The following is a 15,325-nucleotide window of genomic DNA, read 5'->3' as shown; positions in this document are numbered from 1 at the left end:
CTCTGGACAACCATTCGTTACCAATTCTTGTTTTATTTCCCTTCGTACCGCAAGGCCCAGAACCGTAGTTAGCGTGATGTGAGATCTTAGCTTTAAATCCTGTGTAAAAGAATTCCGAGACATAAAAGGCAATTTATTTATGAAATTTATTTTCTTATATAAATTATGTATTTCTCTGGGCAGACAGCCTTCACCTTATTGCACTAATAGCACATCTGTAATACCAAGCTACAGGACAAGTCTTAACAAGAGGTTTGTATTCTTCAATGTAGCACTTGTCTACCAGGCACTGTAGAGAGAAAGAAGAGGAAAAGGCAGGATCCGCTCAAGTGGAGAGAGGGGTGGGGGAGAGGGGCAACTCGTCTACCCTTCTGACAGTTGGTTTTCTCCCAGGAAAGGGAACATGCAAAGCTTACATCTGGAGTTTGGGAGCGGGTAAGAGTTGGAAGGCTGAGAAGCCCAGTGCAGCACTGCAGCTCAGCTCCCTTTGATTTTGAGAAGCAGGAACTCCTTTCGTTCATTTGTAACAACTCACTCTGGCCTCTGCTGATGCTTTGAGGAAACAATGGGGATGGGGTCATCATCAGAATTAGCAGCAATTAAGAACAGGCCATACTCTGCCACAGTGTGGTGGGTATCATCTTGGCCCCCAGGGACCTGAAAGCTATGTATCCAAGGGAGAACCCAGAGTTGGCTCTGGAAGTCTCTTAACCTATTCGAGCTGGGACTTCAGACTGCTCGTTGTGCTCAGACATCCCTGTGACCGTACAAATTAGCAAAGCTCTGATGTTGGATCTGCCGACCGCTGGCCAGAGCTATAATGAGGCTGAGTGTGTAGGCAGAGTGAAGGGAATGCCTGGGGGGTGGGGGTGGGGGGCTGTCAGGGAAGGGAGTGATGGGCAGTGACTGTAACACGATTAGGCCCTCCTTGCAGGTGGAGGCTGGGCTGCCAGGGAGTGGGGCAGGGGAGCTGCAGCCCCTGGAGCTCCCCTCACCCTGCCTCTGTACTACACTGAAGAGAAGTCGCTCACATACTCTAAAGCACATTCTTGATGCAGGGGGCGCTTTGGGGGGAAGCAGTGATTTGGTTTTAGGCAAGAGCCACATTAAGCCTTCATGAGGGCAGCCACCACAGCCTTAGCGTTGAGACTGCGTAGGTCACAGTAGGTCTGGCCAGTGCCCACAAAGACGATGGGTTTGCTTGTGATGTAGGTCATAGAAATAGCAGCTCCCACCTGAAGTGGAGAAAGGGGATACCCAATCAACTCAAGGCCGCTTCTTTTTACCCCCTCAGTAACAGGAATCTTCGGAGCCAACAACATACCCTTATAGCATCAGCTCCCTTGTAAAGGCTGCCCTTCCTGCCCCCATCTCACTCTATTCTGTATCATCCATATTTACCTTGTCATCAATGGTATCAAATTTGGTAAGGACGATGCCATCAATGAGCCGAGGTGTTTGAGCCATAGAATGGTCAGCCAAGGCTCTGTTGAATTTCACCTGTAAGGGAGAAACATGATATAACTGTAAGAAGCACCCAACTGTCCAAAGATAAGGCTGGGAAAAGAACTAGGCCCTAGCCCTCACCAGCTGGTCCACGGCCTCATTGCCTACTAAGGCCTCCCCCACAAACAGCACCAAGTCGGGTGTGTTGACAGTAATGAGCTTAGCCAGGGCAGTCATCAGAGGGGCATTGTCTTGCATGCGGCCAGCTGTGTCCACCAGCACCACATCAAAGCCTTGGTTACGTGCTAAAGAGAAAAAAGTGGTCAACTCAAAACATCTGGAATATCCTGTTCATTCCCAGCTTTCTCTCAAGAAGTCATAACCTGGCTGTATTAAAAGCCTATGTGTTTACTTTCTTGGGCTCTGGATCTGGCTATAAGGTTATGTGAGCAAAAAACTATTCTGTGCTTGGCAATCAAGAACACTCAGGAAAAGATGGCAACAGGATAGAGGAGAGCAAACAGGTTTCTTTGGTGGGAATGTATTTTGCCTGCAGCTAGTACTCCTGTTACCCAAGGCAGAGCACTGCAAGTTCCCAATCCTGACTTGTTACAGAGCGGTAAGTTGGTAGGAGGGTAACCCTGACCTTCTGCCAATCCCAAGGAAACCCAAGGAGGAACGGGGCCCACACAAGCTCCCCCACGCTTTCTCTGCGCCATACCAAAGGCAATCGCTTCCATGGCGATTCCAGCAGCGTCCTTGCCGTAGCCCTTTTCAAACAACTGCACCATAGTGCGGCCACCGTGATTCTCTGGGGGGTGTAGGGCACTCAAACGCCGGGTGTGTGTACGCAGCTGCTCCACGGCCCCGGCACGAAATGTGTCACAGGCCGCAATGAGGACACTGAAGCCATTCTCTAACAGCCAGAAAGAAATCTGTGGAAAAAAAGCAAAGAAACCAGTCATCTAGAACGAGAATTGCTAAGACATGGAGAGTGAAGAAAATGGGGAGCTGTACTGACCTTGGCAAGATTAGTAGACTTCCCCACTCCATTAACACCGCAGAAGGTGACAACGTAAGGGCGCTGATGACGCTGGGCATCCATGATATCCCGCAGCATGTCAACACGACGCTGTGGCTGCAGAATCTGTACCAGGGACTCCTGTAGGGCTTGCTTTACTGTGGAAGTCACCGCTAAAAAGGGAGGTGGATCCATGAAACCCAAGGAACGTACTCAAAGAACACCCAACACCTAAGGGAGCTGGGACCTTGTCCCAGGAATCCACACCATAAGTGATCGTGTTCCAAGCACTTAAACTCATTTAGTTGATAACTCTTAAAGTCTAAGTTCTGTAATAGACGTCTAGAGGTGAAGGAGTTTGCCAGCAGCCATACATCTAGCAAGAATGGAGAACAATGCTCTTCACCTCCTAGTAAGTGTAATCCCTTGAGCACTTTCTGGTTTAGGGAGATACTTACTGCTGAATGTCCCCATCACCTTCCCTTCCAACTTGTTGGCTACAGATTCACAGAGCTGGACTGCAATGTCTGCTGCCACATTCTTAGCTGGAGAGACAGGAACAGGTGTGAGTGCCACGTCCACAGTAAACAACCCGTGGTACAGCTGAGAGTTCTAGGTGGTTCTACTCTCCATCATCTCTGTCCCGTACACATGAGTCCACCTGTTCTCAGAACTTACCAATGAGGTGATCACGCATCTTGTCCAGCACAGATTCCATGTCTGCACGACTCAAGCTCTTGGACCCCACAAGGCCCTTCAGCATCCCAAACATGCCACCCAGAGTTCCCTTGGTAGCACTGCAGGTACAGGAAATTATGGATACGTATAAAGCCAGCGGGCAGGAATGAAGTTTCATCTGTTCTGGAGCCATACCTCCCACTCACGACCTGAAATTCCCCTACCTAGGTTTGGTGGAGTTTTGAGTGGCCCCCTCATCCTCTGAGCTGCTGCAGTCCAGATCCTGAAGCTGCCCCCCAGGCCCAGTACCTCGAATCTGGAGGGTACAGGGAAAGGAGTAAGAGGGGATCAGGAACTCTTGAGAGCTGAAGGGGAAGAAGCCCAGGATTTACCCTGTCCTCATTCCATCTCTGATTTGGAAAACTCCAAATGTAACCCATCCCTTCATTCAAAGCAACCAAAGGTACTACCCTCCTACTCTCTACCTCCTCCCCATTTGCTTACTAATGGTAACTCTCACTGGCCCCTATTGCCTCTTACCAAGTTGATATCCTCAGGTGGGGCAACCTCAGGGGCTCCGTTGGTGGTGGGGGTGCTATAATCCAAGACTTCCTTGTTTGCACAGCCACCCAGAGCCCACACCCGGGGTGCTTTTTTGCCCTTCTCCTTTGGAGCATCTGATTTCATGGACTTGCTGTAAAGGGTTACAGCACAAAGGGTTACAGTGAAGTAGGAAAGGAAACATCCACTCAAGAACCAGGGATAAGCGCTCCCTTGCCCCCACTGTGCCTAGATAACAACATTTGTGGTGAAAGTTAGAATGCTCACCTGGACTTCTCCATACCTCTCCCATGCTTCTGAATGAATTCCTCTCGCTTCCTACGTATCAGCTCTTCTTTGGAAAGTTCTACCCCATTCTCAGGCCCCACCAGGAGACCTGACTTTTCAGCAGGGACAGCTTTGCTGGTAACCAAAGGGCCATCAGAACCTGTCAGGAGAAAACTCACTGGAGAAAAACAACCAAATTCCTACAATGTGAAATAAAGTCTTCCAAATCCTTAAGAGGAAACTAGGGGCAAACACCTCGCGAATCACAAGGACGGGATGATTAGGTGACGGGCATCTGAGCAAGGGAGGTAAGCAACGACCAAGGGAAAGATGAAACAATTTCAGTCCATACTATCACATTAACTTTTCATGCCCTGCTATGTCCAAGGAGCTCAAACTCACTCTCCTTCTTGGCCCCCTTGTTTTTTTTGCTGTTCTTTGCTTTTTCTTTGGGTTTTTCACCCCGTGTCTCAATCATGGACCTCACAGGTTTCTTGGCCTTTTCAGAATCTTCAAATTTCTTCATGGTTGTGGGAGCACGGATCTTACTGCTCTCCTCTGCTTCACTAGAAAGAAGAGAATGATCGAAGTCCAGAGAAAGGACCCTCACACCAAGAGGCCAGTTACAACTGGGCAGCAAATTCCGTGTGTTTTGATAAACAATTTACTCCCCTGGAACCGCCCTCAGGAAGGAAGGGAGCTTATCAGGTCATGGAAATCAATTGTGCAGAGGGGAGGCCTCTCACCGAAGGAGCCGCAGGAAGTCATTTTGGAAATCAAAAGTGCCATTCAATAGACTTAAAGCACTTTGCTGTTGGATCTCTGTACGGTACTTGTCCCGAAACAGCCGGTGCACATCATCTATCAATTTGTCTACATACGTCAGCGTTAGGATCTTCTGAAAACCAACCTGTTCAGGGAGAGAAACAGAGCCAACAGATCTGCTTACAAGCCAACTCACTCCAGGCCTCCAGAGACTGGCTCAGCAGCCTGGCATGTTTCCCTGACCTGAGGGGCAGCCAAGGTCTCTGCCTGGGCTCAGGAGCGTCTTCCCTTTCCCTCTCCACTGTCTGTCTTCTCAGTTACTTCACCGTATACACTGGGCTCAATTAATGAGGGTTCTCTTAATCAGGATTAAAGAAAAGTGTAATCATTATCCTTCTAAAATAGCCCCACTTACCACAAACACCAGCTCAAACTGGTTGTCCAATTTGTACTTGAGTGTGAGTGCCTCATGGGTGAAGGAGTTGTTACCTCCCCTTTCCTGGAAGAAAGAAAAATGGAGTTCAGACTACCCAGAAAGACTTGAGCCCCTCAAGGATTACCTATGGGAAAGAACCAGACACTTCCCTCAAAGTCAAACCTGTCGTCCCCAGGACAAGAGGATGCTGGGGCACTGCTCTCTAGCAGCATCCCATCAGGGAGAAAAGGAGGTGCCAAGTTGGGGGGAGGGGGACGGTTAAGGGGAAAAGAGGTTAGAGGGAAGGAAAGACACGTGGGAGCCAGAAGAGACATAATCACACTATGTCTTATTTACTAGCAATCAGATTTACTAGCAGCTGTACGCTATTTACAGCTTTTTAAAAGCGTTTTTCCATTATCTCGCCCAGCACCCAGCCTTCGACACAACAGAAAATTAAGCTGCTAGGGGGTCAATGGAGGGAACTATGGGAAATCTCAAGAGACGCCGGGATTCGGCTAGAGTCCCAGAGACGGAGGGGGAGGGGGCGTCACAAAGTTGCTAGAGGTCCCAGGGGAGCGGGAAAGAGAAGCGGAATACTGGCAATGAGTGAGTGGCCAGTTTGGGGTAGGCGGAGAAGGTGGGAGGGGAGCGTGGGATCAGTTGAAGGGGCTGTGGACCAGTTCAGGGGGTCGAGCCTGTAGTTCTGATCCCGAGGGGGCGATACCTGCAGCAGCACAGAACGAATCAACGCATTAACGGGCCCGGTGCATGAGTCGCTCACGCCCTGGAAGCACCAGAGCACAAGCCCGCCTTTGGAGAAAATGGTGAAGAAGTCGAGCATGGCGGCAGCGGGAAAGGAGCCGGGGCCGGCGCCGGGAACTCAGGCCGCGATCGCCGCCGCTTCCTGCTGCGCCAAGCTCGGGACACGTCACACCAGCGGTCCCGGAAACCGGCTCAGCCGCACTTCCGCTCCGAGCTGCTGTGTTCTTTCTCCGCCTCTGCCCGAGGGCGCGCAACACTGACGCAGGCGCCAGGCTCGCCAATGGCGGGCGGGGGCGGACCTGGGCGGGGCTCTCAGAGAGGACGGCCTACAGCGCGGAGGGGCGTGGCCCTCAGGACCCGCTAGCCAATGGGCGCGCTCGTCTGAACGGCCTGCGGCGCGGAGAAGTGACGGCAGGGTGGGGCTGGCGTCGGGAGGTGGGGTGGGGTGGGGGGGGTCTCCCAGAGGGCCTGGGCTCTGAGTGGTCATGCTTCGCAGGACGTTGCTTTTGGGCTTGTGCCGGGGCCCCTTGGGCCGGGGTCTAGGCACACACAGAGGAGGCTCTATTCTGGGTAAAGTTGAGGGCCGCGGAGGGTATCGTGGTTCTTGGATGGCCCCAAGCTCCAGCTCTGTGACCTTCCGGACTCAGGACCCGGCCCACGATGTAAAGACAGTGGGTCGGCTGGGAGGAGGGGGTAAGCTTTCCTGCCGGAGCTTGTAAAGGCTGGGCTTCCCAGGAGGCCCCTCTCAGGTGACAAATTCCAGATCGTTCTATGCCTCAGCTTACCACCAGCATAACAGAGAGCCAGGTTGATTGGTTGCAGAGCTAGTTGTGCCTTAAAGTCCTGCTCACGTGCAGGATGCTGCACTTAGCGTGTGGCTGTTAAGGAGGGAAGAGAAAGTAGGTTCAGTGTGCGGCCTGGAGGTGCCTGGAGTGCAGCTGGAGAGGGAAGACTTCAATAGACCAGTTCAAGACTGGATAGAATCCAACTTGGACAAATGCCCTGCACTGCTAGTCCCCGAAGCTAGTGTAACTGGAGAAGTACAGTAAGCAGATGGGAACTGAGATCAGCCTTGATGGATATCGTTTACTGGCTCAGGGAAGGTGTGTGTTCCAGGTTGCGGAGAACCCAGCGAAAATTAGAAGTATTGGTTTTGTGCAAGAAGCTAACAAAAGCCACGTAGGTAGAGAGCAGAGATAGGAAACGTAGTGTGGATGGGTGAGGTAAGCCTAGATCAAAGAAAGATTCCAACATTGCCGAGAAGAGTTTGAATTTTGTATTGGAGTCGGTGAGACGACTTGGAGACTTGTGTGTTAGGTGTGAAAGATGAAAGGATTCATTGACTCAAGGCACTGATGGCGTACCAGGTTCCGTGCTAGGCTGAAGACTCATTGGTGAAGAAGGTAGGCATAGTACCATATGAAGCAATGACACTTAAACTCAAAATTGCAGATGTGTTGCATGAGGTAATGAGACCGTGTGACAGGAGATTCTGACAGTCCACGGAGTCAGGAAAGACCCTGAGAAAAATGAGAACTGAGCTGAAAGCGAAAAGAAGCAAGGAGTTAACCAGGCAAAGAAGCGGACACGGTTTCAAAGTCGAGAGAACACCTGTGTAGATTCCCTGCCACCATCGAGGTGTCGAAGGGGGCGGAGTGGGGGAGTGGGGAGAGAAAAAGGTAAACCAGAGCCAGAGTGTGCTGTGCCTCATCCATGTTGAAGATTTTGGACTTTTATTCTTAGAGTAACGGAAAACCACTGGAAGGTTTTAAGCAGGAGAGTATGTGATTGAATTAGTGCTTAGAAAATATTCTAGCTGTGATGCAAAAGAGTCAGGTGGTAAGAGGAGGATTAGTGGGAACAGTAAGGCTTTTGCGTTAGTCCAGGTGAGAGGTCATGGTAGTTCGGGCTAAGGTGGTGGTGGCGGAGATGGGGAGGAAAGGGGGACAGATTGGAGAGATCTTTAGGAGGCAAAGACATCAGGACTTGACAATAGGACATGAATGTAGCTTTGTCGGTGGTGACGGATATCCAGGATAAGGTGCCACTCAGAGGTATCATGCTTCAGAGGACACTGCCGCTTGGAGTGTGCCAGGACCTATTGGTCAAGGAGCCTGGAACCCTCCTCTCCGAGAGGAGAGGGAAATGCAGTTGAATATATGAGCCTGTGATTCAAGGGAAAGAGCAGTCTGCACAGGAGATAAGCACGCGTAAGTCACCTGGCCTAGGGAGAGAGTATAGATTGTTCTTTTTGAGAAGTTGAATCTTGCAGTGCTGGGTATGATGCGTGAGAAGGGAAGAGAGCCTGATGGCACACAGACCACATGGCGAAGCCGTGGAATACTGCTGGGTGCAGGCTGACCTTATAAGAGGGGATGACCGTGGGAACAGCCAGCTCAGTGTCTGTTTCTGTTTAGCCAACCTTCTCCTGTGCCCATCCTCTAACCCCCTACCACCTGTAAAGAAAATGTATGGCCTTCTGACCATAACTGCGTCCCACAGACCGAGATGGAAAGATGTCCGAAATCAAGAAGAAGATCCAGTCAATCCTTCCCGGCGGGGACTGGAATCCACTGTACGACACCAGCCACCTGCCCCCTGAGAGCTCAGATGTGGTGATTGTGGGGGGTGGGGTGCTTGGCCTGTCCGTGGCCTATTGGCTGAAGAAGTTGGAGAAGCCACGAGGTGCCATTCGAGTGCTGGTGGTGGAACGGGACCACACGGTGAGGTGTGGGGTAGGGCAGTGTCATGACTGGGGCACAGACTCCTGTTTTATTAAGGGTCAAGGGGAGGGGAAGGGAGGAAAGACTTCGATCTTTGGAGGTCTAAAGGGCAGGGACTGTACTTTGACTCTTGTTGAGAAACAGTCCCGGGTTCTTCCTTCAAATTAGAGACTTTGGCCATAGAGTTTTTGCTTTTAAAAGCACATTTCACAATGTCAGATCTTTTGGGCGCCCACAGGTCCGTCTGAGAGCCTGCATTCCGGCTGGAATCAACACAAACAGTATCCCCTCCCCCTTCCAGGTTCCTTTACTTCTGAGTTTTTGCACTTTAGTTCCGATTAGCCATTGAGAGTTAGCCACGAATCTTACTAGTTTGGTCATATTCCTCTATTTTCCAATTAGTAGATGAAGTGTTAATCTCCTGCCCTTGGACTTCAAGGCCATTACCGTTTTGTGCCACAGTGCCCAGCCCTTTTAGATGACTGGCTCTCTCTGCTCTGCACATCTGCTAAGAAGGATTTTAATAATTGTTGTCCTCTTTGGGTGCTGGTTGACTTGCATACAGGTTTATCCACCTCAACTCCTCTTAGATTATGAACGTGCAAGTAGGACCCCCCATTACCCCTAGGGGCTTCCGTTCCAGTATTCTGCTCCCAGGTGACAGGGTACTGGTCTCCCTCAGTTACTTTTGTCTTTCCACAGTATTCCCGGGCCTCCACTGTGCTTTCCGTGGGCGGGATTCGTCAGCAGTTCTCGGTGCCTGAGAACGTCCAGCTCTCCCTCTTTTCAATTGACTTTCTACGGAACATCAATGTATGTGCAAAGAGATTTGGGGACTGGGGTGGTGAGCACTCCTTTAGCCCAGAGAGAGGAGCAGCCCAGGTGGCCAGGGGGATCAGGGAGCGGAAGCAGTTCGGGCCACTAGGAGTTGGAACCACCAGTTTTCTCCCCAGTGGTGGTACCCAGAGGCGGGCTTCTCTGAGCCCTGGGAGCTATTGGTGAGGAGGCCAGGAAAGCTCTCCCTCCCTCCCTCCTTTAAATCAGCTTCTCTAAAGAACTTTTTTTTTTCTTTGCACACACACAGGAGTACCTGGCTGTAGCTGATGACCCTCCCCTGGACATCCAGTTCAACCCATCAGGTTATCTCTTGCTGGCTTCAGAAAAGGGTGCTGCCATCATGGAGAACAACGTGAAGGTGCAGAGGTGGGTGGGGTGCCTGGCACGACCACCCATCTGCTGCTCAGCTGTGTACATGTAGCAAGCTCCGACACCAAGTTAGGAACTGAGAAACCCGGTGGGGTGGGGATGGGGAGGGGGGTTGATGAGACAGGTCCCTGCTGTGTAGGAGCTCTGACAGGAGTCTGTCAGGAAGCACAGACACATGCAGACCTCCAGTACCCTGTGCTAAGTGCTCAAACATGGATACAGACAACACACTGCTGCGGTGGTTCCTAAATCGGCCAGATCACAAAAACCACCCGGGAAATCCCAGACCTAATAAGCCAGAGCCTCTAGGGAAGGGCCCAGGAATCTGCAGACTTTTCCTACAAGGGCCAGATAGTACACATTTTAGGCTTTGGGGGCCATATGGACTCTGCTGCTGTCATTCAGCTTTGTAGTTGAAACAGAAGCAGCCAGGGACAAGATATAGGCAAAAATAGAAATGAATCAGTGTGACTCAGGTACAAAAATGCAACAGGCTGGTTTGGGCAAGCCCTCTCCTAAGTGAGTCTTGTGATCGGTCAGGAGCATGTGTCTATAACAGTCTTGCGGGTCTTACTAGGGACATCGGGTAATGTCCCAGATGCAGTAGTTATTCATTTAGTCACCAAGACATCCCCATTTCACATGTGGGTAAACTGAGGCACGAGGTAGCTAGCAAGTGGTGGCACTGGGATTTGAACCAGGCAGTCGGGCTTGCGAGTGTGTTGTTTTAGGATCTGCGTTGCTGCCTTTCGAGGACAGTGTCCCATAGGAGATAATTGTGCTAGTGAGCAGGACTGTACTAGAAGGTAGACAGGAAGGTCATTTCAGGCAGAAGGGAAGAAGACAAGCGGAAGGGACACAGTGGTCTGCCCTGTTGTGAAAGGATACAGGATAGTTAGGGGATGTCAGGGAGTTTAGTGTGGTCAAAGGGATACCAGGGGGTAGGAAAGGAAAGAGGGGTCAGCTGAAGAGCCATGACTAGGACGCTTGGCCTTTACACGTTCAACAGGGAGGAAAACTTGGGGGTTTGGGGCAGAGAAGTTACATGAATGAATCGGAATCCCCACTTGTGGAGTCGGGGTCCATACTTCGCCTTCTCTGCACAGTCCTCGCCTCTGACACACAGGCACACAGTCGTGCATTTCTCTCAGGCAGGAAGGAGCCAAAGTTTGCCTGATGTCTCCTGAGCAGCTTCGGAACAAATTTCCCTGGATAAACACAGAGGGCGTGGCTTTGGCATCTTATGGTAAAACATGCTTGCAGAGGGGATCAGGGGTTGAGGGGCGCCTCAACGTTGGAAGTCTCAGCACCCTGTAACCCGCCTCTAGAACCAGTGCTTCCCCCGGGCCAGCAGAGCCTCCCTCGGCCCCTGCTAGCTCTCTGTCCTTCCACAGGATTTCACTCTGGTACACTTGGTCAACGTGAACCTTCCCTGGCTTCCCTAAAGAGGAGTTGGGGGCACAGGAAATCCAACAGGAGAGGAGGGTCCTAATCCCACCTCCTGAGTCCTCTTTCTTATCACAGGCATGGAGCACGAAGGTTGGTTTGACCCCTGGTGTCTGCTCCAGGGGCTTCGGCGAAAGGTCCAGTCCATGGGGGTCCTCTTCTGCCGCGGAGAGGTGACACGTGAGTCTGAGGCCCCGTGCCCACTGCTCCTTTCCTCTGCCAGCTGGGGCACAGGCCTAGATGGGGTCTTATCTTCACTCACGGGCTAAGCAAGGGTTGGTGGGGAATAGGGTTCTCCCTGAGGCCTGGTCCTGAGCATCCTGACTCCAGCTCCTAAGTAGGCTTTCTCAGGACTCGTGTTGCACGTGAAGGTTTCAGCTTGCTCCCATTTTGCATGCAGTCAAGGTCATCTTGGTTACCCCATATCTGTTTGCGGGAAAGCTCCGGTCTTCCAGGTTGCTTTCCTAATGAAGTGCACGGAATCCCAGTCTCGTCTTCTTCAGGCCTCAGGCGCTTCTTTTCTTTTTCCTGCAGGTTTCATGTCTTCGTCTAACCTCATGAAGACTGCAAGTGGGGAAGAAGTGAATTTGAAAAGGATCCACGAAGTTCATGTAAGTTGCCAGCCTGTGCATCTTCCTTACCAAAGTGCAAGGGTGGAAAAGGTAACGGCTGTCATTTTGGTCTTTCTCTACCCACTTCCAGTCTGGGTAAATTAAGGCTCGGGAAGAAATGTACCTCTCACAGGGCCCGGTATGTGGGCCAGGCCCTCCTTCCCCTTCCCTTCTGGTGCCTTCAGGTGAAGATAGACCAAAGCCTGGAGTACCAGCCCGTGGAATGTGCCATAGTGATCAACGCAGCAGGGGCCTGGTCTGGCCAGGTTGCAGAGCTGGCTGGCATTGGGAAGGGGCCACCTGGCACCCTCCAGGGCACCAAGCTACCTGTGGAGCTGAGAAAAAGGTAACTTCCCTCAGGGCAGCTGAGGAGGTCGGTGAGAGAGGGAAAGAAGCAATGTAAGAGTTTGGTAAATGTGCTGGGAAGGGGATTTCCTAACCTGCTGGTTGTGGCAGGTACGTGTACTTGTGGCACTGCCCCCAGGGACCAGGCCTGGAGACCCCATTCGTTATAGACCCCAGTGGAACCTATTTCCGCCGAGAAGGATTAGGCCATAACTACCTGGGTGGCTGTAGCCCCACTGAGGTAAGCTAAGCGGGGTTGGGGTGCTGGGCAGGGGACATAGGCCACTGTCATCGAAGAGTCAGGCTCTTTGGACGGCCCATCGCTCTCACTGACGTTGAGCCTCCTATGGGTTTGAACTGGGATCTTTTCTCCCCATCCCCTCCTACTGAGGGGCTCAGTGAGGTCTGGGTCAGCCCTTGTGTCCCAGGCAACATAAGCCATGTCCCCACCTCTCACCGTAGGAGGAGGAACCGGATCCAGGGAACCTGGAGGTGGACCATGATTTCTTCCAGGACAGGGTGTGGCCCCCTTTGGCCCAGAGGGTACCGGCTTTTGAAACTCTGAAGGTAACAGGAGACCCATGAGCCTGGAGCACCCGGGTCGGCTTGGAAAGCTTGTCCACTGCCACTCGCCCTCTGCCTCACAACTGCTAAGGACTCTTGGTCTAGGGACCCATCCCACTGACCTCTCGGTAGCTGGGAGAGGGTGCCGCGTCTGTCCCCAGAGCAGGAGTGAGGGTGGCACGTGTCGGCACCTTCCCAGGCACGCCCGTGTCTTGTACACCCGCAGGTTCGGAGCGCTTGGGCCGGCTATTACGACTACAACACCTTTGACCAGAATGGCGTGGTGGGTCCTCACCCACTGGTCATCAACATGTATTTTGCCACGGGCTTCAGCGGCCACGGGCTCCAACAGGCCCCTGCCGTGGGGCGAGCTGTGGCGGAGATGGTGCTGGAGGGCCACTTCCAGACCATCAACCTGAGCTCCTTCCTCTTCAGCCGCTTTTACTCGGGAGAGAAGGTCCAGGAACACAACATCATCTGAGCCTGTAAGCTCTTCGCTGGGCCCTGCCGCTCTGTCCGCCCCCCGTGGCCTCCCTACACTCTCCTGTCCCCACAGGGCTGGGTGGGCAGGCCGACTACGGGCTGTGAGGCCCAGACCAACAGAGAGTGTTGGAGGGGGAGACCCCAGGACTGACGGCCCGGGCTGAGGCCACCCGCCAAGGCAGTGCAGCCGGACAGAATACCTGAGCACGTGGCCCAAGACTGCCTTCTTCCTGGTACTGAGCCAGCAAAATCACCTATGCCCCTCTTGGCAGGCTACCCCGGAGCCCGGGCAGGGAGCCTTCCAGGGCGGCTGGTGCAGAATTAGTGACCGTTTACCTACTCATCAATCAATAAATGTTATTACTCTTTCCACTCAGTCTTCTGCCCCTTTTCCTTTGACCTCATAGCAGTTGCTTCTGAAGCACCGGTAGCCTTTGGTACCAGGCCGCACGGCCTTCTCCTCCCGGCAGCATTCTCCCGTCCTAGGTGTAGGCAGCTTGTTGGCAAACTAGTGCCTTCCCTTCCTGAGTTGCTGCAGAGGGAAGGGATGGTTCATTCGTTTATTCAGCATTTATTCGGCTCCAACTCTCGGCCAGGCCCAGGGCTACATATCAGAGATCTGCCACCAGGCGGGGCATCCTCTGCATCCTCACTGGAGCGTTCTTATCTGTGCCCGCCCCGCAGCCCAGAGCAGACCGAGTGCAGTCCCTGCGGTGCCAGGAAGAAGCGCAGGTCACGGACACCTCATCTCAGCTGTGTCTCCACAGAGCTCCCCCGGGGAAGCCGACCTCTGAGCTGAACCTATAGGATGAGCGGTTGAACACAGTGAAGGCACAGCAGGGACCGGGGGTGGGGTGGGGACCGCAGGCTGTGGGGAAGATTGTATACAAATGCCCAGGGCCAAGACTTCACAGGATTCGAGGCAGGATAAGTGATGTCTTGGCTAGATCATGGAGTGAAGAGGGGTAGTAAGGAGTAGGGCAGGGTCAGGGGCTGAAGAGCCAGGTGTGGAGCTCAGGCTGTATTCCGTGGGCTTTCCGTAGGGAAGTGACATGCTCAGATTTTCCTTTTTTTTTTTTTTTTTGAGTTTATTTTTTTATTTTGAGAGAGAGGGAGAAAGTATGCACATGAGTAGGGAAGGGGCAGAGGGGCAGAGAGGGAGAGACAAAGAGAATCCCAAGCAGGCTCTGCACTGACAGTTCAGGAACCGTGAGATCACGTCCAGAACTGAAATCATGAGTCAGCAGTTTCACCAACTGAGCCACTCGGGCGCCGCAGATTTTCCTTTCAGAAAAATCACTCTGACTGCCTTGTGGAGAACAGATTGTGGTATCAAAGCAGGAGGCCAGATGGGAGGCTTTGCTGCAGTCCATGTGGCAGAAACAACAGTGCCCACGCTGTCATGGCAAGAAGCTTGTGTATCCAAAGAGGTGACGGTAGTAACAAGAAACGGGGTCAAGCATGACACTCAGGCATCTGGCTTGGACAACTAGATGTATATCTTGCTTTCGTTGAGGTGAGGGATGCCAGGGAGGAGCCGTGTGGGGGACAAAATGAAGCAGTTTGAGACCTGTTGAGTCAAAGGTGCCTGGTAGAGACGTCTGATGAGGAGTTGAGTTTATTGTCATGGCACTCGGGATGATCCGGGCTGCGAACACCATGGAAGAGAAGGGCATCACCCCCACGAGGGGAGAAGAGTAGGGAACCAAGGGGGACACTGGACACTGACGTTTAAGGGATGAACCAAAGGAGAGGAAGCTGAAGAGGTGGCCAGAGAGGCAGGAAAAAAGCCAGGAGCATGAGGTATCACGGGAACCTAGAAGGAATGGGCGATGATACCCGCGCACGTGCACTGGCTGGATCGGTACCAAGTAGGTCAGTGGGGACCCGAGGGAGAGCAGTTCTGGGAAGAAGGTGGGGTTTGAGGTGACAGTTGTCCAGAAGGGAGAAGCGAGTGGGAGCAGAAATATCTAGGAAAAGTGTTCATTCCCCCTGAAAAGCGGCCTTTGGGGAGAAGAAGGAAACACAA

At 52.4% G+C, this 15,325-nt stretch overlaps 2 protein-coding genes across 8 annotated transcripts; one reads left to right on the top strand and one right to left on the bottom strand.

Moving 5' to 3' along the window:
- Positions 1–132: 132 nt before the first annotated feature.
- SRPRA (SRP receptor subunit alpha) lies at positions 133–6,124 on the bottom strand. The gene is made up of 14 exons (XM_060605180.3): positions 5,881–6,124; positions 5,154–5,237; positions 4,720–4,883; positions 4,376–4,539; positions 3,974–4,133; positions 3,686–3,839; positions 3,370–3,461; positions 3,146–3,264; positions 2,926–3,012; positions 2,468–2,640; positions 2,168–2,381; positions 1,588–1,751; positions 1,402–1,500; positions 133–1,235 (listed from the first exon to the last, which is right to left on the bottom strand). The coding sequence occupies exons 1-14, from the start codon at positions 5,995–5,997 to the stop codon at positions 1,107–1,109; spliced, it is 1,920 nt and encodes a 639-aa protein (XP_060461163.1). The 5' UTR covers positions 5,998–6,124; the 3' UTR covers positions 133–1,106.
- A 227-nt stretch (positions 6,125–6,351) lies between these two features.
- On the top strand, positions 6,352–13,999 carry FOXRED1 (FAD dependent oxidoreductase domain containing 1). Of its 7 annotated transcripts, none has more exons than XM_078432935.2 (12): positions 6,352–6,488; positions 8,421–8,641; positions 9,344–9,454; positions 9,726–9,844; positions 10,999–11,093; positions 11,372–11,473; positions 11,828–11,904; positions 12,090–12,250; positions 12,361–12,490; positions 12,712–12,816; positions 13,040–13,298; positions 13,981–13,999. In XM_078432935.2, the coding sequence occupies exons 1-11, from the start codon at positions 6,404–6,406 to the stop codon at positions 13,292–13,294; spliced, it is 1,461 nt and encodes a 486-aa protein (XP_078289061.1). In that variant the 5' UTR covers positions 6,352–6,403; the 3' UTR covers positions 13,295–13,298; positions 13,981–13,999. The 7 variants fall into 7 exon arrangements, with proteins under 7 accessions (XP_078289061.1, XP_078289060.1, XP_078289062.1 ...); XM_078432934.2 differs by lacking the exon at positions 13,981–13,999 and adding an exon at positions 13,370–13,668; XM_078432936.2 differs by lacking the exon at positions 13,981–13,999 and having other exon boundaries at positions 9,726–9,836; positions 11,003–11,093; positions 13,040–13,668.
- Positions 14,000–15,325: the final 1,326 nt, after the last annotated feature.

This window comes from Panthera onca, chromosome D1, assembly GCF_046562875.1.
Source record: "Panthera onca isolate mPanOnc1 chromosome D1, mPanOnc1 haplotype 2, whole genome shotgun sequence".
NCBI classification, from domain to species: Eukaryota; Metazoa; Chordata; class Mammalia; order Carnivora; family Felidae; genus Panthera; species Panthera onca.
Note: the sequence above shows the minus strand (reverse complement) of the source record. Positions and strands in the feature narration are given on the sequence as shown.